Source organism: Lupinus angustifolius, chromosome LG15 (assembly GCF_001865875.1).
Source record: "Lupinus angustifolius cultivar Tanjil chromosome LG15, LupAngTanjil_v1.0, whole genome shotgun sequence".
Lineage (NCBI taxonomy): Eukaryota > Viridiplantae > Streptophyta > Magnoliopsida > Fabales > Fabaceae > Lupinus > Lupinus angustifolius.
This window is the reverse complement of record NC_032023.1, coordinates 4883477-4907379: the sequence shown is the minus strand read 5'-3', so window position 1 is coordinate 4907379 and position 23903 is coordinate 4883477. Positions and strand designations below refer to the sequence as shown.

At 37.0% G+C, this 23903-nt stretch overlaps 1 protein-coding gene across 1 annotated transcript; it reads right to left on the bottom strand.

Moving 5' to 3' along the window:
• Positions 12838–14367, bottom strand: LOC109327661. The gene has a single exon (XM_019560831.1). The coding sequence runs from the start codon at positions 14365–14367 to the stop codon at positions 12838–12840; it is 1530 nt and encodes a 509-aa protein (XP_019416376.1).

Genomic DNA, 23903 nt, shown 5'->3' with positions numbered 1-23903 from the left:
AGAAATGATCTATAAGTACATGCCAATCATGAGACTTAAGACCTTTTAACGTGAGGTCTTTCAGTGATATGACGTTCTGAATGTTGCTTTGGTGGGAAAGTACCATACCACCTTTTTGGGAATTAAGTCTTCCTTCTTATATCGTGATGCATTACATTTAGGACAAAACTTTAATGAAACATACTCATTAAAAAAATAATATGCAATCATTTTTACAAGTATGTATCCTAGTGTAGTCCGTGCATATGGAGCGTAACATTTGTTTTGCATCATAGGTTCGAGAAGGTATCACATTATCTTCCGACAACATATCCTTCAGAAGTGTAAGCATGTCGATGAAACTCTTATCAGTCCATCCATTAACAGATTTCAACTTATATAACCTTGACATCGCTATCAATCTTATGAATTTAGTACAACCATCATATAATAGTTTTTCAGCATCACTTATCATTCGCTGAAACATCTCACGACAATCCTGAAGATCATCTTCGACAATGTTTGTCATTTCCTCAAAATGTTCGTCTTCATATTCATTGTTGTAGTTGTGTTTCATATCCATCTCATCATCACAATCCATAACGTCTCTCTTCTCACCATGTCTTGACCAACATGTGTAACTTTGATCAATACTGTGACATACTAAATGAACGTTTAACTCATTTGGAGTCATTCGGTTTGAGTAACAACATCTTAAGCAATGACATACAATTCTATTAGAGGTTTCAACATTCTCAATTGCAAACCTAACAAATGATTTCACTCCTTCTTCATACTCCTTCGTCAATCGATTAAAAAATATATTAACTTACATAATATGAGTTTTATACATTATTATTGTATCATCAATATTTATATTTGATCCTCATTAGCTTCTTCAAATAATAAATGATGATGTAATCACTATGTATAAATATTTAAACTAACAATGTATCAATATTACATCCAAAATAATAATTGGAAAGTGGATGAAACATTATAATTGAGGTGGAAATTAAATGTGAGTATTTGTTGTTAGCTTAAATGTGATCAAGATTTGGGAAATTCAAATAAGTGAATTGTTATGGACGAGAAGAAGTTTGATATAATTATAAACAATACAAAATGAGAAAACTTCTTTGTACAAAGGGATAAAATTATCATGTGTCATCACTTTTATTTCATGAATACAAGGTGCTAATATATATAATAAAAAAATTATTATTATTATAATAATATATAAAATATAAAGTTATATTTTTATATTATAATAATAAATAATATATACAATATTATCCAATATATTATATAATAAGATAAGTAGTGTATAATTAGGAATAAAAAGATAAAAATATGATAATATTGCTAGTATATTTTATGCTAAATGTTAGGTTAAATATAACTATTTAAATCAAAATTAAAAGGAAGATAATGATATGAAATAAAGTAACACCGATGAATATGTTAATTGATTACTATTTATCATTGGATAAGTATTCATAAAAATAATATTTTAAACTTAAGTATAGAGATTTCAAAAATTAAAAAATTAATAAAATAATAGTGATATTTCCAATTCAGTATATATTAAGAGTGACATTGTTTACACAAAAATCACTCTTTAAAAGATAGATTCACTCAAGTGTGAGATAATAAAATATTTTGCTTTTAAAATAAAATAAAAATAATAAACCTATTAATGATCATTCTTAGATCAAACACCCACTGAACATTCACATTTATTTTTAGATTAATCTACTAAATTAATTATTCTTTTTTACACATATATTAAAAACATAAAAAACAGATATTGTACACTTCGACTATTTAAACTCGACACCCTATATGTTATATGTCATTTATACATACATTTAAAACAAACTTTGTTTATCATAACTAGTAATACTCGATCTAACATAAATTAATTATGCAAGACACAAGATACCAGTGGCGGATCGTCAACAAAATCTTAGGAGGGGCAATAATATTTAATTAAATAACAAAAGTATAAATAAATATACATGATGGATCAAAGATAAAATTTTCAACTATTTTTTCAATATAAATTACTATGTTATCTATAAGAAATTCATCTTCTATCTTACTACGTAATTTTGTTTAGTTGGTCATACCCAAAATGATATTTATATATTGGTTGAATCATAATAAATAAAATAATATGAATAACTTGATAATATAATATATGACTTATGATAGAAAATATTTTTAAACATTAATGGCTAACACCAAGAATAAAAAGTTGACGTTGACATCTCAAATTAATATTCATTTTCATTAAAACTCATAGAATATAATTTTTGGACAATATATATTATTAATATTAAATTACTTATAAGTATTCTTAGGGTATATATTATCAATACATACATAACCCCTTTCATCAAACATAAAATTATTATGAACTCAAACAAAGTCATATTATTATAAGCAATATCAACGTATAAGAGAATTTGATCTATTATATATAATTTTAGAAGGACCACACAAATTGTATTATATTTATTTATGAAGCTACAAATTAAAGAAATATGTGAGTTTTAACTTGTATCTCCATAAAGACATCATATATGTGTAAGTAAAGGGAATATATATGCTCCAAAAAGTGTATCACTCTATGTGTCACATTTTATAATTTAAAAGTTTAATAATTAAGTATTTTTATGGCTAAATACAGTAACTGACACATGAAGCGACATACTTTGTGAAACAACATATATTTCCGTAGGAAAACAAAAAATAAATAGATTATTTTTTTAAAATCCAAGGGGGGCAGCTGCCCCCCCCTGTCCCTTCCATCCTCCACCATGTGACGATACAGATAAGAATGTGCATAATAAAGTTCACAAACTAAACGTTTTATGCTTACCATTTAAATTATAAATTAATACTTTAATAATTAACTTATAATCTGAGTCATTGTTCCCAACTATAATCAACAGAAAATACTTATATTATATATTACTACTTTTAAAATGGTTTTAAATTACAATAAAAGTCAAAGGTGGTGGTTTATTTTTTTGCTGAAACAAACACAAAAATAACAAAAGTAAAAGAGACAAAGAACTCACACATTCGAAGAAGTCAAAGATGGAAATCAAGATGGACGAGATAACAATGACTCAACGGAACCAGAATCTCCAAAAGCCCCTATACCAAACCTCAAGACGAGGGTGTAGAAGACCATGGCGAAGAAACTGGTAAAACTGACCTGCCCTAGGTTGACATTATTAAGTGGAATAGGGACCCCATCAGGGGACTATCAATTAGGCATGTTCCCCCAACTATAGTAGAGGGTGAGATTGAAATTCGGATTGAGGAAGATGATGTTGCAACAAAATTACAATATTGGAAGGATGTAATGATCTTACATGCCTTTGGGGAAGATCTTACAACGAAAATGGCTACTTCATTATTCAATTCAAGAGTGGACATGACAAAGATGAAGTACTAGCTAGAGGTCCTGACTTCATTTATGGTCTGCCTATGCACTTAAGGTCGTGGGCCCTGACTTTGAACTGAAAGATGACCTCTTACGAGTTCTATCAATCTGGATTAAGCTTCCTCAGCTACTTCTTCACCTTTGGGGAGAAAAGAACATCTAAAAAATTGCTAATGTTGTGGGCAAACCTGTAGTTACTGATGAATTTACGACCAAAAAACTAAGGGTAACTCATGCTAGAGTGTTGGTTGAGGTTGACATTACATTCAAACTGAAGGACATCATTCCTATCAAGGATCACCTAGGCAAAAAAATTGAACAAAAAGTTGAGAATGAGTGGAAACCTCAATACTGTGAGAAATGCCTCTCAATTGGACATGACTGTGCAATGAAGACACCTAAACGCACTAGAACTCAACCAAAAACCAAACAAAAAGTATGGATAAAGAAAACAATAGATTTTGCACCTACTGATAATCAAGGAATTGAAGACAAGATATCTGAAGAAAAACCTCAACAAGAACAATAGTGGATTACTATTGGAAGTGGTAGACTGGACACAGGAAAATCTTCCCCTCTAGGGGTTCTAATGGAACCTTTGAACTACATTGCCATAACGAGTACCCCCTAGAAGACACAACAAGGGAGAATCAATGGGTTCCATGATAGTTTCATGGTATGTTAGGGGGCTGAATTAAGTGGCTAGACACCGTGAGATTAGCTCACATTTCAGTTTCTTAGAGGTGCCAATGGCCTTACTCCTTGAAACTAGAGTCAAGAGTTGCAATGCAGCAAAAGTATGAAAATGCTTTGGCCATTGTCATGCCCCAATTTTCGGTTGCACGAAGGTTTGCGGTACACTCGTCCGCAACAAATTCTGTGTTCTTCACGGGTTAGTGATCCGGTGCGGCACTTTATGATGCAGTCGCGTGCGTTTTCGCCTCGTGATTGGCTGTGGCTCTTGGTCAACGCGATGGAAACAAAGCATGCAGATCCAACGGCGGTGATGGAACGACGCAGCGAGTGCACAATGCTACCATAGGCGTGGCTGCACTGGATCACTCAGAACAAAAACAATTCTCTCTCACACATTGGCTATGTTTTTTGCTGAATAATTTTTCAATGATTTCTTTTGGAACCAGCAAAGTAAAAAAATAGGAGCTTTAACCTACTACCACTAACCCTAACAGATAAAATCCACTAACCCATACCCCCTGATAATAGGCACTCACCAAGTCAGATTTGACTTGATTTATTATTTTTTAAATCATTACTTTTTATCTTTTAATTAAAAAAACATTTGAAATTGGTTTATGTATTTACTATTTTTTTATATATCCGAATTACTTCAAAAAACGTAAAAATAAAAATATCTTTGGTTATGTTTAATTTATTTCAAAATTATATTTTCGAAAAATTAAAATAATAAATCCTTTTATTGTTTATTTGGAATTTAAAAGAGATATTTATAATATGCCACCTATGTTATTTATTATAAATTCGAATATAATTATAAAATTAATAAATAAAAAAATTAATTATAAAATTCGAAAAATCAAAATAATAATAAAAGATTATTTTTATCTTTTTTTCTTAGAAAAATGACTATAGGCCTTTTTAGGATCAATTTTAATTTAATTCATTTTTCTTACTTTTGTTATTTTGAATTTCCCGTTAACCTTATCAACATAAATTTAATATCAGTATTCATTATATTTCCTCCATAACATGATTTTAATTATTTTTATTCATTGAAATGAAGTAAAAAACCGTTTTATTATTTTCATTTTAAACATTTTGGCCTTTTTATGGGCGAACAAAAAGTGAGTGTTCACAGCTACCCCTCTTTACTTGTTACTTATCTGATAGCAAACAAACTAAGGTTTGAAAGATATTATGGTAAGTAACCAGTAAAGAAATGAACGCTATTTTTGTTAAGGCTCATAAAAAGGCCACTGTGAAGATATTGAATTTTGATGAAGCATATCGATGCTTTGCTGGTGAACCAGGAATTTGTTGAGGCAGTTCCCGCGCTTGCTGTGATGGACCAGGGATTTGCTGAGGCACCTGTGCTGCCAAAACGATTTAGGGTTTTGCTGAGGCACCGGTGTTGCCAAAACTGTTCAGGGATTTGCTGAGGCACCCGTGCTGCCAAAACTGTTCAGGGATTTGCTGAGGCAACCATGCTGCCAAAACGATTTAGGGATTTGCTGAGGCACCCATGCTGCTAAAACGATTCAGGGATTTGTTGAAGCACCCATGCTGCCAAAACGATTGCCTTTTGTGATGCTTTATAACCAACCAGGTGGTTCTATGGTGATTGTCTAAGTAACTAAGATGCAGAAAATGCACAATTTGAATGCATGACTGTAATGTTTTTTGTAAAATGATTATATGCGATGGTTGGTTTGTGAAGCATGAGGCTTATGTCGGATTTTATGTATAGATATGATTGTGCTTTGAATGATATGGTTATGCATGTTTGTTTATGCTTATTAGAAAGTCTTGTGATGCTTCCGCAACACCCCTCAACATTATACATGCTAACATTTGGTAAGAGATTGGGATCTTGCTTTTGTCGAGGTTCGTGTTTGTGTCCCCTTTCACGCCTTTTTAGGCACAATGCATCAGGATGGACTAAAAAACTTTGATCAATCTTTTTGTAAATTATATATTTTTGTTTATTGGAAAAAGATTTGCATACTAAAAGACACAGTGGTATAAAAAAAACCAAATTTATTCATTTTCCTTTAGCTTTCTGAAAATGAAAGTCATACAAGCTTGTCTTAAGCCAAAACCCTGACCCAAACCTTATAACTAATTCCGAAATTTCCCCAGTTGGGGAAATATTTTTCAAAAAAACCTGCCCTAGTTTCTGGTCTTACTACTGATTCCTCTGGAGAAGATCGATGCTACTTGGTGGATTTCTCGAGCCATTCACAATTTGCCCCAACTCTCTAACTCTGATGTTGACTTCTTTCAAGGAGATTGTGTTACTTGATATATTCTCTTGAACCAACCAAAATTCTGCCCCAGTTTCTGGCGATGTTTAGATTGACATATCATGCTTTGAGAGGTACTTCCTTTTTTTTAGTGTCCCTAATTTTTGCTTAAGTCGCCCTTTCGGGTTTTCGACTTAACGGGTCCTTCAAACATTTTTTTATTATATTTTTTATTGTTATTTTTTTATTTATGCGAGGATAACAATATGTAAATTTTTTGAAAAAGATATGCACCAACTTATTTGGAGTCAGTTTATTTTGTGCTATGGTATGTACCTCAGACATTCGGCTCTCAACAACGACTTTTAGAGCTTGTAACGTGGCTTGGCTAGTGGCTATAAAAGAATAGATATATGGCTCAAATAATGTATTTCCCATCCCACCTTTCTCCATAATCTCCATAATCCTATTTCCAATCCTTCTCTAGAGCCTAACTTCGGGTAGGATGTTTATTTTTACCATCCTCATGAATTAACTTTCCGTAGGATTTCTCTTTTGATTTTTTGTTTGTATGTACCCTAATCTTTACTTAGGAGTTATTGAAATTCCTAGCGGACTTTTCTCTTTGTAGTATCATCCTTTCTTTTGGGCTCTATGAATGTTTATTGGAAAACTACCCTTTCCTCAGGTTCACAATATTTTTAAAGGTGTTTCTTTCTGGAATGAACTTCTTTCATATCGTCTTGGCTCAAAGGGGTGACTAGGGATATCTTCTTAGTGTTTTGGAATATCAAGAAAACCTTGTGTAATCAAGACAACCTGTCTGAGGTCTACACCATATGGGTTTTGTTTACATCATTCTCCCTCGTGCAAAATAGTAAATAAAAATATTGCGATCGATACATGAATGTTTTTTTCTTTTTTATTTTCTTCTCTTTTTTGGAAGTACCATCTAGGCATAATACTTCTTCACTACATCTGAATTTATGGTGAGATGCAGATCTTCCCCATCCATGTCTGTTAGGATTAGGACTCCGCCAGAAAAAGCTTTCTTGATTACATAGGGACCCTCATAATTTGGAGCCCACTTTCCTCGGCTGTTCCTTTGGATTGGCAAGATCTTCTTTAGCACCAAATCTCCTTCCCTGAACTGTCGTGGCCGGACCTTCTTTGCATATGCCTTCATGCTTCTTTTTTGGTACAATTGTCCATGACAAATTGCAGTTAGCCTCCGACCATCTATCATATTCAATTTATCTTGTCTAGCTTGAACCTATTCTGACTCCTCCAGACCGGCCTCCGCTAAGACTCCTAGAGATGGGATCTCTACCTCAAGTGGAAGAACAACTTCCATACCGTAAACCAAGGAGTATGGAGTATCCCCTGTAGAAGTGCAGACTAAAGTACGATAACCATGTAGGGCGAAGGGTAGCATTTCGTGCCAATCCTTGTAAGTCACAACCATTTTCTGGACTATTTTTTTGATGTTCTTATTGGTTTCTCCCACGGCTCCATTCATTTTGGGTCTGTATGGCGAGGACGTGTGATGCTTTATTTTGAATTTTTCACACATCTCGGTCATCATCTTGTTATTCAGGTTGGTCGCATTATTAGTGATGATCTGGTCTGGTAACCCATATTGACATACTAAATCTCTTTTTATGAATCTGAGGACTACCTTCCGGGTCACGCTAGCATAAGAGTTTGCCTCCACCCACTTGGTGAAGTAATCTATAGCGACTAGGATGAATCGATATCCATTAGAGGCTTTCGGTTCTATGGGCCCAATGACATCCATTCCCCACATAGAAAATGGCAAAGGTGACGTTAAGACATTCAAGGGATTCGGAGATGTGTTGATGTTATCTGCATATATCTGGCACTTGTGCCATTTCTTCACATGGTTGCAGCAGTCGGTCTCCATTGTCAACCAGAAATAACCCGCTCTCATGATTTTCTTCGCCATAGCATGTCCATTCGCATGGGTTCCGAAAGTTCCCTCATGCACTTCTTCCACCATTTTTTGAGCTTCCTTGGCTTCCAGACATTGGAGAAATACGATATCATGATTTCTTATGTAAACGACATCCCCACTCAAAAAGAAGTTTGTGGCTAGTCTTTTGAGTGTTCTTTTGTCGTTTTCTGAAGCATTGGGATGATAAGCTTGATTTCTTAAGTACTCTCTAATGTCGTGATACCATGGTTTTCCATCGGGTTGTTCTTGGACTACGTTACAATAAGCAGGTTCTGTATTGTTCTTTATCTGAAAGAGTAGTAATCTGTCTCCACCAACATGGAACATCGAGGACAAGGTTGCCAATGCATTGGCCAACCTATTGTCTTTTCTATGGATGTGATAGAAATCTACTTGGTCGAACTGTTTAACCAATTTCACGATGTAGTCTCTATAAGGCACCAATTTGCTGTCCCAAGTTTCCCATTCTCCTATTATCATATGGATTACTAGAGTGGAATCCCCAAATACTTCTAGGATCTTGGCTTTTGAGACAATAGCGACCTTTAGTCCCAAAATGCATGCCTCATATTCTGCCACATTGTTAGTACAATTGAAACATAGTCTAGTAGTAAAAGGAAGGAACTTCATTGTTGGAGACACCAAAACAGCCCCTACTCCATGTCCAAATGCATTGGGGGCCCCATCAAAGACTAGGGTCCATTTTTCTTCTTCTCTTGATTCATCGGATAAGGCCATGATATCTTCATCTAGAAATTCATACCTCAAATGCCCCAGTTTATTTGAGGGTTGGTTGGCCAAGTAGTCAGCAATAACACTTCCCTTTATCACCTTCTATGTCGCATAGGCGATGTCATATTCAGATAACAACACCTATCATTTAGCAATTCTTCCTGTGAGTATGGGCTTCTCGAAAATATACTTGATAGGATCCATTTTTTATACTAACCAAGTGGTGTGACTCAACATGTACTGTCTTAGCCGACGAGAGGCCCAAACTAAAGCGCAACAAGTTCGTTCTAACAAGGAGTATTTTATCTCGCAAGTTGTGAATATCTTGCTCATATAGTATATGGTTTGCTCTTTTCTTCCATTGTCATCATGTTGCCTCAAGACGCAACCCATTGATTCATCAAGTACAGTGAGTTATAGAATCATGGGTCGCCCTGGAACTGAAGGCATCAATACCGGAGGTTCTGTCAAGTACTGCTTTATCTTTTCAAATGCTGACTGACAGTCATTGTTCCACTTCACCACGTGATTCTTTCTTAGGAGCTGGAATATAGGTTCACATGTGGAAGTTAGCTGGAAGATGAACCTGGAGATGTAATTCAATCTTCCCAAGAATCCTCTGACTTCCTTCTCTGTTCGAGGTGCTGACATTTCGATTATGACCTTCACCTTTTCTGGATCCACCTCGATACCCTTCTGGCTGACTATGAAACCCAAGACTCTGCTTGATTTCACTCCAAAGCTACACTTGGTTGGATTCAACTTAAGGTGATACTTTCGTAGTCTCTCGAACAGACGCCTCAAGTTGTTTACATGTTCTCCTTTTGTCTTGGACTTACAGATAATGTCGTCCACGTAGATCTCTATCTCCTTGTGCATCATGTCATGGAAAAGAGTAACCATTGCTCTTTGATATGTAGCCATGACATTCTTTAATCCAAACGACATGACTTGGTAGCAAAAGGTACCCCATAGGGTAATAAACGTGGTCTTGATTACATCTTCTGGCGCCATTTTGATCTGATGATACCCCGAATACCCATCCATGAATGAGAAAAGGGCATGGTCAGCGGTGCTATCAACCAAAACATCTATATGTGGCACCGGAAAATCATCCTGTGGGCTAGCTTTTTGAGAACCGTGTAGTCAACACATATTCTCAACTTTCCTCCCTTCTTTGGCACATCTACCATGTTGGCTACCCAATCTGGATATTCAGCAACTTTAACGAACCCAGCTATCAACCATTTTTCTACCTCATCTTTGACCCTTAGGGAGATCTCTGGCTTGATTCTTCGCAATTTCTGCTTTACTGGCCTAGAATTTTGCATTAGCGGTAGTTTGTGCTCTATTATACTTCGATCTACCCCTGACATTTCTTCGTACGACCGAGCACAAACGTCCTTAAATTCATGTAGAAGTTGAACTAGGCGTTCTCGTTCGTTACCATCCATTATGGTGTCCACCTTCACATCTTTCTTATTTTCCTCGGATTCTAGGTTGACAAGCTCGACGGGCTCTTCGTGTGGTTGAATCTCTCTAGCTTGTTGCTCTACCAATCTGAGCAGTTCGGGGGAGGCCTCCCATTCGTCATCATCACTGTCATCTTCCACTTGGTGAACCGGTTGGTCAGGACTAGGCGAGGGCTCACTAGCATGGCCCTCAGTTTTAGAGTCGCTATCGGATCTGCAATGTGGGGATGACTAAGTCAGCTCCCCATGGATTTGGTTTTTTTATTCATTTATTTTTCCTCTGTTTTATTTTACTCTGGTCTTTTAACATGTAATAGAGAAAAAAATGCAAAAGAGACACATGAATATGATCGAAAAGATTGATCTTTATTGATTTGAATGGAAATACTGAAACAAATGAGTCATTATTATTTGAAAAAAACATAAAATGAAAAATGTCTAATAGCCTTGGACATGGCTAAAAAATCCTACATAAAATTATTACTTTGATCTTAAAGTAACTGATGCATGTAGCTCTTCATGCCAATTCTTCAAGCAGGTGCCTGGGGGACACTGGTACACGAACCCAAACTCTTCTTTCATTCTTTCTTCTTCCATGGAGGCCACCATTCCTAAGGACCGGGTACCGCCGCTGACAAAGCATTGACTGATATGTGGTATTAGAAGCCTTACCACATTCTCATGCCCAAATTGCCCTAGCCGAGTCAAACGCTCTCTTTTCCTTACTTCTATGGTTCAAAGCTTATCTTCATGTATCGTTCTATACCCCAAACCATATCTACCTTTATTGGCCTTGGGCATTATGAATTCCCTGCAGCCTTGTCCATACTTTCCTAATCCTTTCCCGGGTTGATATCCTCCGCGGATCATCACCTTTGCCATCATGAGAGAAGCATCTGACGGATGTGGGTTTGGCAATGATCCACCTTCTAATACAAATGTGGTGTTTGCGATCTCGAGGCCCTGGAATGATGTTTCCAATGCCTCCTCGGTCACTTCAATGTAGCGGGCATCAAACGACTGAGACACTATTACATCCTCTTCTCCTGAAACCGTAATCAGCCTTCCGTTCACTATGAACTTCACTTTTTGATGTAAGGTAGACGGTATTGCTCTTGAGGAATGAATCCAAGGATGCCCCAAAAAACATCTATACGTTGGATTGATGTCCATCACATGGAACAGTATATCGAATATGCATGGCCCTATCTTGATGGGCAACTCCATCTCCCCATCACGTCCCTACGTGATCCGTCGAAACCTTTGACAATCATTGAGCTAGCCCTCAAGTAGGAAGTATCCACCGGTAATCTGGAGAAAGTTCTCTTTGTCATGACATTCAGCGATGACCCATTATCCAGGAGGACTTTTCTGATCACACAATCATTACACATCACTGAAATATGCAAGGGACGAACATGTTCGGTACCCTCAGAAGGTATCTCTTGATCATAAAACGATATATAATTATCTGCCACAATATTGTTCACTATCCCTCCCAACTTGTCAGTTGTAATGTCATGCCTGACGTGAGTCTGATTCAACACTTTTAGTAGCACATTTCTATGGGCCTCAGAACTCGTGAGTAAGGATAACAAAGATATCCTTGCTGGGGTCTTATTAAGCTGATCCACGATTTTGTACTCACTTTGCTTGATAAATTTGAGGAACTCACATGCCTCTTCGTTTGATACGCCTCCAGGTAATGCCACCTCGATATCCTCTTCTACATGCTCTGGCATTTTTTCTTTACCTTTAGTGGCCCCAGATGGACCCTTTTCTATCTCTGGTGGAACATATATACGTCCAGTCCTCATAACCCTGCTATTTCCAGCAATGTTGGTAACCATAGAAGGCAATGCCTTCTCTGATTCATACGGGAATGAGCTCCCCCCTCCTGTTATCACGGGCTCCATCTTCCGGATGAATGGTTCCCATTGACGTTGAGAGACATATGTCTGAACACCCCTGGTGAATTTATGACGGGTTCATACATGTGTATGAACACGGGTATTTCCTTTTGACTTTTCTATACAACATTAATCCCATAACATGAGGACTTTTCGCCAATGGCAATCAGTTTCAAGTCCATCATTTTCTGAAGAAGCGATTTTAATTCTTTACATTCCTCCAAACTATGACTTGTACGCCCGTGCATTTCACAACTCTTCGCATCATTGTTGTTTGTTTTATAGCTAATAACTTCTACCAAACCCTGCCTGCACATTTCACGGAAGATGAACCCCATGGGCATCTTCACGTCTTTAACCTTGTCAATTACTGCGACCTCGATTTTGTTTCTATCGCATTTACTTCCTGATTTCCGTGGTTGGGTAGAGGATTCCCAGTTATGTTGGGTCTAGTTTCCCTGAAATCAATTCGCTTGGCATTAAATTTGAAAGCCATACAGTCTTCCACCAAATGTCTTACTGCCCCAGAATGATAGGCGCAATTGACATTTTCATTGTACCATGGCCCAGGGTTTTCAGGGATTTTTCCTGGGATTGGTGTGATCATCCCCTGTCTTTGGAGATAGGTGAACAAATCAGTGTATGTCATCGGAATTTGATCAAACACCAGTGTCCTCCTCTCTTGTTGATAGTAGTTGTTATTTCTTGGATATTGGGTGTAACCTTGTCTAGGTTGATAGGTGTTGTTGTTTTGATTTGGTGGGTTATGGGTTGGTATTCGGTTTTGTGTTGGACTTTGGTTTTGTATGTGGTTCTGTGCAAACCGAGAGGGCGCACGATAACTGTTTTGGTTATTGTTTTGGGGTTGGAACCTTTTTGGTTCTGCAGCAATGAAATAGATCTCTGCATCCTTCTTCCTCATGAAAGTAGGCTTCTTTCTGGAACCTGAACCTTCTTCAAAAAATTTCACACTCTTGATTCCTCCTTCCAACTTTTCTCCCACTTTAATTAGATCATTGAAGTTGGTTGTTACGTTACCCATGAGACGTTCATAGTATGGGCTTTGCAGGGTGTCGATGAAGATAGACAATTGTTCTTCTTCATCCAGCCTTGGAAGGACCGGAGATGTTAGTCCTCGCCATCTCTGAATATACTCTCTCAGACTCTCTAATGATTTCTTAGCCATGTTCTGTAATTGCGCTCTATATGGTGAAGCATCCTCATTATAATTGTATTGTTTGACGAAAGCATTGGATAGATCCAAGAAGGACCGGATCTGAGTTTTCTCCAGCCGGATATACCAGCTCATAGGTGCTCCAACTAAACTGTCTTGAAAGCAATGAATCAAGAGTTTATCATTGCCATGGTACGCTGCCATCTTCCTAGCGTACATGTGCAAATGACTCTTGGGGCAAGTGGTCCCATTATACTTTTCGAATTCAAGCACTTTGAAGTTGGGTGGGAGTACCACATTAGGAACCAAGCACATTTTGAAAGCATTCTTGAGGTGTGGACAAATGGTTCCTTTAATAGCTTTCGAACTCTCTTCAATTGAACTCCATTTCTCTTCCTCCTTTTCCGTATTCGGCGCATTATTGCCTTCTGGAGTCCTTTGAGTTATGGTTGTCTCTCGATGGGGATCATAATCGGGATCATCACTATAGTCCTCTGGTTGAGTTTGATGTCTTGTGTTGGCATTGTGTCCCTCTTGAGGTTGGCTAGTACCAGGCCTCTGGCTGGGGTTTCTGGACCCTGAATGAGGTTGTGGCCCAGTAGTGGCATTCTTTTCTTTCTCGAGCTGGAGAGCTTTCAGGATTTGGAACATTTCCGCCATCTGCTCTTTCATACTAGCTAATTCAGCTTTAGTGTCCTGGCTGAGGTCTGTAGATTCAACCATTTGTTTAGCTCGGAGTCGGGTGTAGTAAGGGTGTTGTGGAGCAATGCTGATAAATTGTGTAATGAATGCAATTTATTTTAAAATACTGATCTATAATAAATGAAAACTTTATACGAGAGACCATTTTGCATGTATCATATGTATGACCCCCCACAGTTAGGGCTTAAGGAGTGTAGTCCATTAGCTTAATATGTGGTTGATGACAATCTTTAGAGTAAAGAATTTTTATACCAAGGTTGCACCTTTAATTCTAGCAGCATAAAACCCCTCCGAAAGTTATAAACCCCCGTATCCTGCTAAATAAGGAGCGTAGTCTTTTAGTTTGCATACGGTTGACAACAATCTTTAGAATGTTGGAAGACCAAAGTTGTGTCTTTTGAATGGCTTTGAACTTTTCATTTCATTTTTTTGTTTTTGTACTTCTTCTTTTTTTTCCAATTGTTTTTGTGAATTTTACTTGGTTGAGAGAGACATTATGGAAAAGACACCCTTTATTATGAATCAAAACATCATTCAAGGAAGAGGAATCACATATGTCGATTTCCTCCATTCCTTCTTTTATCCAGCAAGAAATAAAAATGAGAACAAATAAAAAAAAACCACGTAATCCTAACTAGAATCCCCCGTTGCACTCCATCCTCCAACATCTGAGCTTCTTGGCGACCTGAGTGCAGCTACTGAAGAGAGTTCCCATTGCTGGGCGTACCTCTGTATCAGGATACATATGGAACTCCTGTTAGGCCTCTTCGAATGCTACTAACCAATTATCTGCGAAATCCCTGAACCCCTCAATGATATTGTGGCATCTTTCTCTCCATTGATCTTTTTCTCTTTTGCATTCTCCCAGACTGTTCCTCCAATTGTCATCCCATATCCGTTGATTCCCCTTTAGGTGCTCATATGAGTCTACCAACTCCTTCAGTTGATCCATTAGTTGGGCTTCTTTTGCGAAAGCCTCCTCTTTCACTTGCTCTAATGACATTTTGTAGTCATCCTCCTTCCTGTGGGATCGATCCAAGGCCTGTTGATAATCTCTAATCGTAGCCATGACTTGCTCCAGATCTAGTCTAGTCATCCTTTCTATCTCTATCTTGTTTTGCAGGGCTTGTCCCTGAGTCTCGAGTCGTTCCTTCAGATCTCTTATCTCCTCCACCATCCTCTGATTTTGTCTCATTATAGCCATTTTACCGGAATTCGAGCACAAGTCGGCATAATCTCTCTTTAGGCTCCTAATTTCCTCCATGAGTGTAGAGGAGATGTTGCCCGATTTTTCTAAGGCAATGTCCTTCATCTCATTCTGATCCCTGGATTCTTGAAGGCGGGCCTCTAACAATTTGATGTTTGCCTTAAGTGTGACTTCCGCTGGTGTGGGACCTCCCTTGATTTGTGTCATTACTAGTGAGGGTCTACTAATGCCCTTCATCCTGTCGGCTCTCCAAGACTTATACTCATCAGAATAAAAAGTTTTGTGTTCTCCCAACTCTTGCTGCCCATGCAAATGAATGTCTTTAAGAGTTGTCCTTATGGATTGGACCATTTTCGAGGACGCCCGATCATCTTTATACCAAAGGTAAAGACCCTCTAACTGCTTTTCAGATACAGGAACCATTCCCCATTTCAACTGGCCAAGTACCAAGGCTGGTATGAAAGAGATACACCCTCTAGGACCCATCAATACTAGATTCTAGAACTCCCCGCATGAATACATGACTTGCTGATGCCGATCATAGAGACAACATTTCTCAGCAAAGTTTCTCGGAGTAACCTCTTCGAATAATTCTTTCCATTTGAGAAGAGGCATGTCATCGACATAGGTGCTGAGGAACCTTGTTAATGGATAACGAGACCATAACCCGTATCTGGATGCAAAATCGAATTCAGACCTTGCTAACATTCCTCTGAACACCCTCTTGATACCGCTGAAATGACAAGAACGTCTCTGCTAGGATAGCTGCCACTGGGTTGATTTTGAAGCGGATGAACTTGTTGAACACATCCATAGCAGCTTGATCCACCTTGTCACAAGTGAATGGAAAGAGGACTAGCCCATACACAGCCAAAGCAAATGCGGGTTGAAATAAGGCCTAGTTCTTCTGATCAGCCATTTTGGAGATATGATTCTTCAAAAAGTGCCATTTCAACTCACTCGCTCCTCCTTGCTTGGTAAAGTCTGAAGCTTCTGGGCGCACATCGATAAGAGTCTCGATACTGCCTTCGTTAGCAACTTGCCCCTTGTGAACTGGTATAACTTCAATCTACCATCCATCGGAAAATCCAAAAGAGCTTCATACTCTTCTGTGGTTGGAGCGGCATCAAGGTTTGGAAACTCAAATACCCGAAGCCTAGGGTTCCAGAACTGAATTATGACTTGCATAAGTTTCAGGCCTTGGGGACGAACTTGGACTAATACAAGGTCCAATAATTCCCTGTAATTATCTCTCAATTGTTTTTTATCTCTTCTGGAATTTTGGGAATTTGTTCAGCCAAGAAACAAGCATTAATTATTAACAATTCCAATTTTGTTGATTTTTCGGGTGCCAATATGCTGTTAGAATTATTTGTGGTCATCATTTTTTATTTTTTCGAAATGATCTCTCCTTTAATGTAAAATGCACCTATTGAATTAAAAATACATATAAAATAATTATTTATACATAAAATATGATAATGCATGAATGAATGAATGTATATGAATCTGTTTTCTGGGGCCATGGGCCCCATTTTAAGATAACATAGTCATTATTACAATTAATGAGTAAATATATATATATATATATACTAAAATAATTTTCTGTTGTTCAAGCTAACTTATGGCAAAAGCAGATTGCCTCATTTATTTTTGTATCAATCTCCTTGGTGGGGGAACAAGAATTCCCCTCAAGGGTGCAATATTTTACATAATTTTTATTTTATAAAATTCCAAACAATATTAAACATTACATATATCACAACATTCACAACAAGTATAATGTCTTAGGACAAGGTTCTAAGATACAATGGATGTCATTGGCAAGTTCTAGACTCCTTATAAAGGTTCTCATATTGCATCTCTCTCAACTAGAGAAACCCAAATATTATGATGTTAGAAACATGAGACCAGCTCGAGCGGCTAACTCATAATAAGAGGTAGCAATATGAGTGGTCCACATCACCAACACTTAGAAGTGGCAAAAACCGCGACCAGCGAGGCTAATGTCTCTTCTATCCAAAAAGGTATCACGAATACCCAGGTTTAGGGCTTATGTGTGTACCTAAAATGTGTATATTTTATCATATAGCAATAAGAACAATACAAACATGCATTCACAACATAGAATTATGCAATTTATACAATTAATTATTTCAGCTTGCAACATATACATATACATACAACTAATAATTAATAACATATAATGAATATTTATACATATAATTAAAACTAATCATATAATTCATATTTATAACACATAACTATTAGTTAAGCATACAATTCTCATATTTCTGTATACAATTAGTAATTCAACATACATTTTTCATTTTTAATATACAATTAAAATAAATCATACAATTCATATTTAATAATAAAACATGCACTTTTCTTATTTATACATACCATTAAAATTACGCATATAACTTATATTTATATTAATAATTAAGCATGCAATATTATTGGAAATTAACTAAACAACAAAATAAGAAATAATAATAATAACAGTAAATAAACAATCACACATTTTATTGATTATGGGCCAGGCTCTCTCATAAAAGTTCCCAGTGGAGTCGCGCTCCGATTTTCGGTTGCACGGAGGTTTGCGATACACTCGATCGCAGTAGATCCTGTGTTCTTCACGGGTTGGTGATCCGGTATGGCGCTTTATGATGCAGCCGCGTGCGTTTTCGCCTTGTGATTGGTTGTGGCTCTTGGTTAACGCGATGAAAACAAAGTATGCAGATCCAACAACGGTGATGGAACGACGCAATGAGTGCACAATGCTACCATAGGCGTGGTTGCACTGGATCACGCAGAACAAAAACAATTCTCTCTCACAGTGATTTCTTTTGGAACCAACAAAGTAAAAAAACAGGAGCTTTAACCTACTACCACTAACCCCTATTTATAATAAATTTATTTAACCTAATCTAACCCTAACAGATAAAATCCACTAACCCATAACCCCATGATAATAGGCACTCACCAAGTTAGATTTGACTTGGTTTATTATTTTTTAAATCATGACTTTTTATCTTTTAATTAAAAAAGCATTTGAAATTGGTTTATGTATTTACTATTTTTTTTTATATATCCGAATTACTTCAAAACGATAAAAATATCTTTGGTTATGTTTAATTTATTTCAAAATTATATTTTCGAAAAATTAAACTAATAAATCCTTTTATTTTTTATTTGGAATTTAAAAGGGATATTTATTTATTATAAATTCTAATTTAATTATAAAATTAATAAATAAAAAATTAATTATAAAATTCGAAAAAAATAATAATAATAAAAGATTATTTTTATCCTTTTTTTCTTAGAAAAATGACTATAGGCCTTCTTAGGATCCATTTTAATCTAATTCTTTTTTCTTACTTTTGTAATTTTGAATTTCCGGTTAACCCAATCTTATAGATTTAAGAACCTTATCAACATAAATTTAATATTAGTATTCATTATATTTCCTTCATAAAATGGTTTTAATTATTTTTATTAATTGAAATTAAGTAAAAAATGTTTTACTATTTTCATTTTAAACATTTTGGGCTTTTTCTAGACTAGACAAAAAGTGAGTGTTCACAACCATCATTAGCAGTTTCCTGATAACTACGCAAATCACGATAATTTAGGATATGATGCCTTTGGGATTGCAAAATAGTGAAGGTGCAGTTCATCCAATCTACTGATCAACTCCTACACTTGGGTGTTTACAATGTTTATGGAAATTTTAGGTGTTGGCAAACTAGGATCTATGCTCATAACCATCTTGAAAAGAGAAGGACTTTATGGAGAGACATTGCTCAAATTTCCCATGGAATGGCTAGAGCTTGGGTTGTAATTGGGGACTTCAATAATGTCTTGAGTTGAAATGATAGAAGTGGAGGAAGTATAATGCTATATCATGAATATGCTGACCTAGAGAGTATGATGTAGACAGTGGGCCTCTTTGAGGCTAAGACTCATGCTTCTCACTTCACATGGTCTAATAAACATACTGATGGTGTCATCTACTCTAGAATTGATAGGGTACTCTACAATGGAGCTTGGTTTCAGAACTATTAGGATAATAGGATAGAATTTCTTCCTCCTAGTATTTCATACCCTAATCCTATCCTGGTCAAGACCCTAAAAAAACCAAAAGAGGCCCAATTCCACATGTTCAGATTCCTTAATTGCTTGACCAATGAGTCTGCTTTCATCAATTATGTCAAAGAGAGTTGAGAATCTCCTATAAGGATTAGGACCGTAACCAACATGAAAAGATTAGGATCGTAACCCGCGTATTGCTTATGGATGAAACTGAAAAGATTACAATCTAAGATGAGGATGTTGGGGAAAGGATATTCCAATATCTTTGAACAAATAGCTACAACCATGGACAGTCTAACTAAACCACAAGAAAGATGACAAATTCAATACCAACCTGCTAAGGCAAGTTAAGACTTGTACAGCTACACTAATGGATCTACACAATATTGAGGAGGATGTCCTAAGACAAAAATCAAAGGTTGAGTGGCTGCAACTTGGTGATGGCAACAACTCATTCTTTCATGCAACAATCAAAGATAAATCTAGAAAAAGGCCTTTACCAACTCAGTACCTCAGAGGGCAATGTTGTCTACACACAACAAGAAATTATGCAGGACGTGTTATCCTTCTATAAAAAGTTAGTGGGTACAATAGCCAACCGTAGAAAATGTGTGAACCTGGTAGCATTGAGGAATGGTAAATGTCTTAATAGAGATTTGGCAAGAAGTTTGATTCATAGTATGGATGAAAAGGAGGTTCTAGAAGCCCAACATAGCATAAGGGACAACAAAGCCCCAGGTATTGATGGCTACAACTCCTATTTCTTCAAATCAACATGGGTTATTGTTAAGGGAGATACGATGAAGGTTGTGACTGAGTTCTTCAATAAGGAAAACATTTACCCTACTATTAATTGCACTCTTGTCACCATGATTCCAAACACTAATGAAGCCAATACAATGGAAAACATGAGACCTATATCATGTTGCCCAACAATCTATAAAATCATATCCAAAATTCTCACTGAAAGGTTGGGTAAAGTTATTGAACATGTGCCTGGTTAAGTCATCCATGACAACATCATCGTTTCCTAAGAAATGGTAAGAGGGTATGGTAGGAAAGGGTTGTCATCAAGATGCATGATTCAAATGGACATCCAAAAAGCCTATGATACTACGGAATGGGATACACTGGAAACCATAATGCTTGAACTTGGATTCCCTCATCAATTTGTTAGATGGGTCATGCTTTGTGTTGTCTCATAGGTACACTATCACTGGTATGTTGGAGAAAGGGCAGTGCCTTATGCACTGTGAGAGAAGAAAAACAGAAGGATTGATGAGGGATGTAGAGAAGAATGAATTAGAATTAAGTGAATGATAGTTGAGGAAGAAGGGAAGAAGAAGTTCAATGAATTTCACTCCATGTATTTCATCAAATTGTTACAATGCCTTTTATAGTAATTCAGCACCCAACTAACTAAACTACTTTTTGAATACTTTCCTAATATAGAAACTAACTAACTAATCATTCTAACACTCCCCCTTAATTCTAAACTATTTATTACAAGCATACCACACTTAACAACCTCCTCAACATTCTAAATCTTTCAACCTTGACAGATTTTGTCATCAAATCTGCAATTTGAAATTCAGTGTTGCAATATTTCAAATTGATCTTGCCTTTCTCAACTTGACTTCTAAGAAAATGATACTTCCTCTCTATATGCTTGCTTCTACCATGACCAACTGGATTTCTGGCCAAATTAATTGCTGATTTGTTATCAACAGCAAGCTCAACACTGCCTTCAAAGCCAATCATCAATTCATCAAGCAAGGAATTTAACCACAAGGCTTGACATACAAGGCTTGACAAGCAGCATGACAAGCAGCAACATACTCAACTTCACAAGTAGAAAGAGCAACAATTTCTTGCTTCTTTGAGCACCAAGACACGGGTGAGCCACATAGCATGAACACATAACCCATTGTACTCTTTCTCTCAAGCAAATCACCAGACCAATCTGAATCAAAATAAGCAGAGAGTTTCAGCCTGCATTTCTCTAAGTTTTTGGAGAAGAAAACTCCAAATTCGAGTGTGCCATTGAGGTATCTCAGAATTCTTTTAGCTGCTACAAAATGAGATTTCCTTGGATCACTCATGAATCTATTTACCAAGCCAACACTGAATGAGATTTCAGGTCTGGTGTGACAGATGAATCTCAAACATCCAACCATCTGCCTGAATTTTGTGCTATCTGTAGCAGGTTCATTGGCACACCTATCTAGTTTTAAACTTGGCTCTGCTGGTGTCTCAGCTGAGTTGCAGTTGGTCATGTTGAACTTCCTTAGAACATCCTGAGTATACTTCCTTTGATGCATAAAGATTCCTCCATCAATCTGTTTGAATTCAATGCCCAAGAAGTAGGAGAGTCTCCCTAGATCAGACATTTCAAATTCTGACTTCAGGTTCTGCTTGATCAATTCAACACCATCTGAGTTACTTCCAGTAATGAGGAGGTCATCCACATATAAGCAGATGATGAAGACATGGCTATTGCTTAAGCACTTTACATAGACACCATGCTCCACTTCACACTTACTGAATCCTGTTTTTAGGAAGAATGCATCAATTCTTTTATTCCAAGCTCTTGGAGCTTGTCTCAACCCATATAAAGCCTTTTTTAATCTATAGACTTTGTCTTCACTGCCTCTAATCACGAATCCAGGAGGTTGTTTGATGTAGACTTTCTCATCAAGTGATCCATTTAAGAAGGCTGATTTTACATCAAGTTGCCACATCTCCCAATTATTCTTAGTTGCCAATGCTACTATCAGTCTAATTGTTTCAATTCCGGCTATAGGTGCAAATACCTCAGAGAAATCAATACCTTCCCTCTGCATGAAGCCTTTTGCTACCAACCTTGCTTTGTGTTTGCCAACAGAACCATCTGGGTTGAGTTTTGTCTTGAAGACCCATCTTACTAAGATTGGCTTATGATCCTTGGGGAGATGAACCAATTCCCAAGTTTCATTCTTGACAATTGACTTGATTTCTTCATCCATAGCTTTCCTCCACACTTTGCTATTGAAGGCTTCATCAATTGAGATAGGCTCAGTATCTGCAAAGAGAGCCATGTATTGAACAAGATCTCCTTCATTTGTGAGAAGATTATCAGGTGGGATTTCACAATCCCTTATCCTAGCTGGTAGATTCCTCATTCTAGGGGGCCTGCTTGTATCATTGATACTTGTTCCAGCCTCTGAGTGTGTTTCATTTTCATCTTGATTCATGATTTCACCTGGCATGAGACCACTGGGATTCCATTCCAGTGGAACTTGAACTGTTGGTGTTGTCTTTGTCTGTTTTTCAACCCAATTGCTTGCCTCATTGAAGTGCACATCCCTGCTAAACAGAACTTGATTAGTGTTGGGATTAAACAGTTTATAGGAGCCTGTTGGGTGATACCCTACAAATATCAGTAGTTCACTTTTGTCATCTAATTTCCCCCTCCTCTAGTCAGGGATATGTCTATAACAAGCTGATCCAAAGATCCTGAAATGAGTGACAGAGGGCTTCCTTCCAGACCAGACTTCTTCAGGTACCTTAGACTCAAGTTTCTTGGTTGGGCAATGGTTGAGAATGTGTGCTGCTGTTGTTGCAGCTTCACCCCATAGGCCATGTGTGAGGTTCTTGGATTTTAGCATACTTCTAACCATGTTGAGAATGGTTCTATTCCTCCTTTCAACCACACCATTGTGTTGAGGAGTATAAGGTGCAGGATTCCATTCTCTGTACAAAATACTTCAAATTCCTTGGATGTGAATTCACCCCCTCCATCAGTTCTCAACACTTTAATTGATCTCTCTGATTGTTTTTCAGCCACACACTTGAAGGTTTTGAAGATACTGAATACCTCACTTTTGAGTTTGATGAGGTATAACCAGATTTTCCTGCTAAAATCATCAACAAATGTGACAAAGTATTTATTTCCCCCAAGTGAGGTAGTCTCAAAGGGACCACATATATCAGAGTAAACAATGTGCAAGAGGTTGTTAGCTCTTGAGGCAGTAAATTTGCCAAATGATGACCTTGGTTGCTTGTTGATTTGGCAACAATCACATATTCTACTTGGTATCTGAATTGAGGGCAAGCCAAGGACCATGTCCTTTGCTTTCATGAGCCTGATGTCTTTGAAGTTCAGATGGCCCAATCTCATGTGCCATAGCCATACATCTTCACTTAAAGTTTCAGTACTAAGACATTGAGACTCTATAGCATTGAGGTTTACCTGGAATGTTCTGTTTTGAGT

Excerpts from the sequence above, each read along its gene's own strand:
- LOC109327661 (XM_019560831.1), bottom strand. The coding sequence starts at position 14,367 with ATGGTTGAATCTACAGACCTCAGCCAGGACACTAAAGCTGAATTAGCT.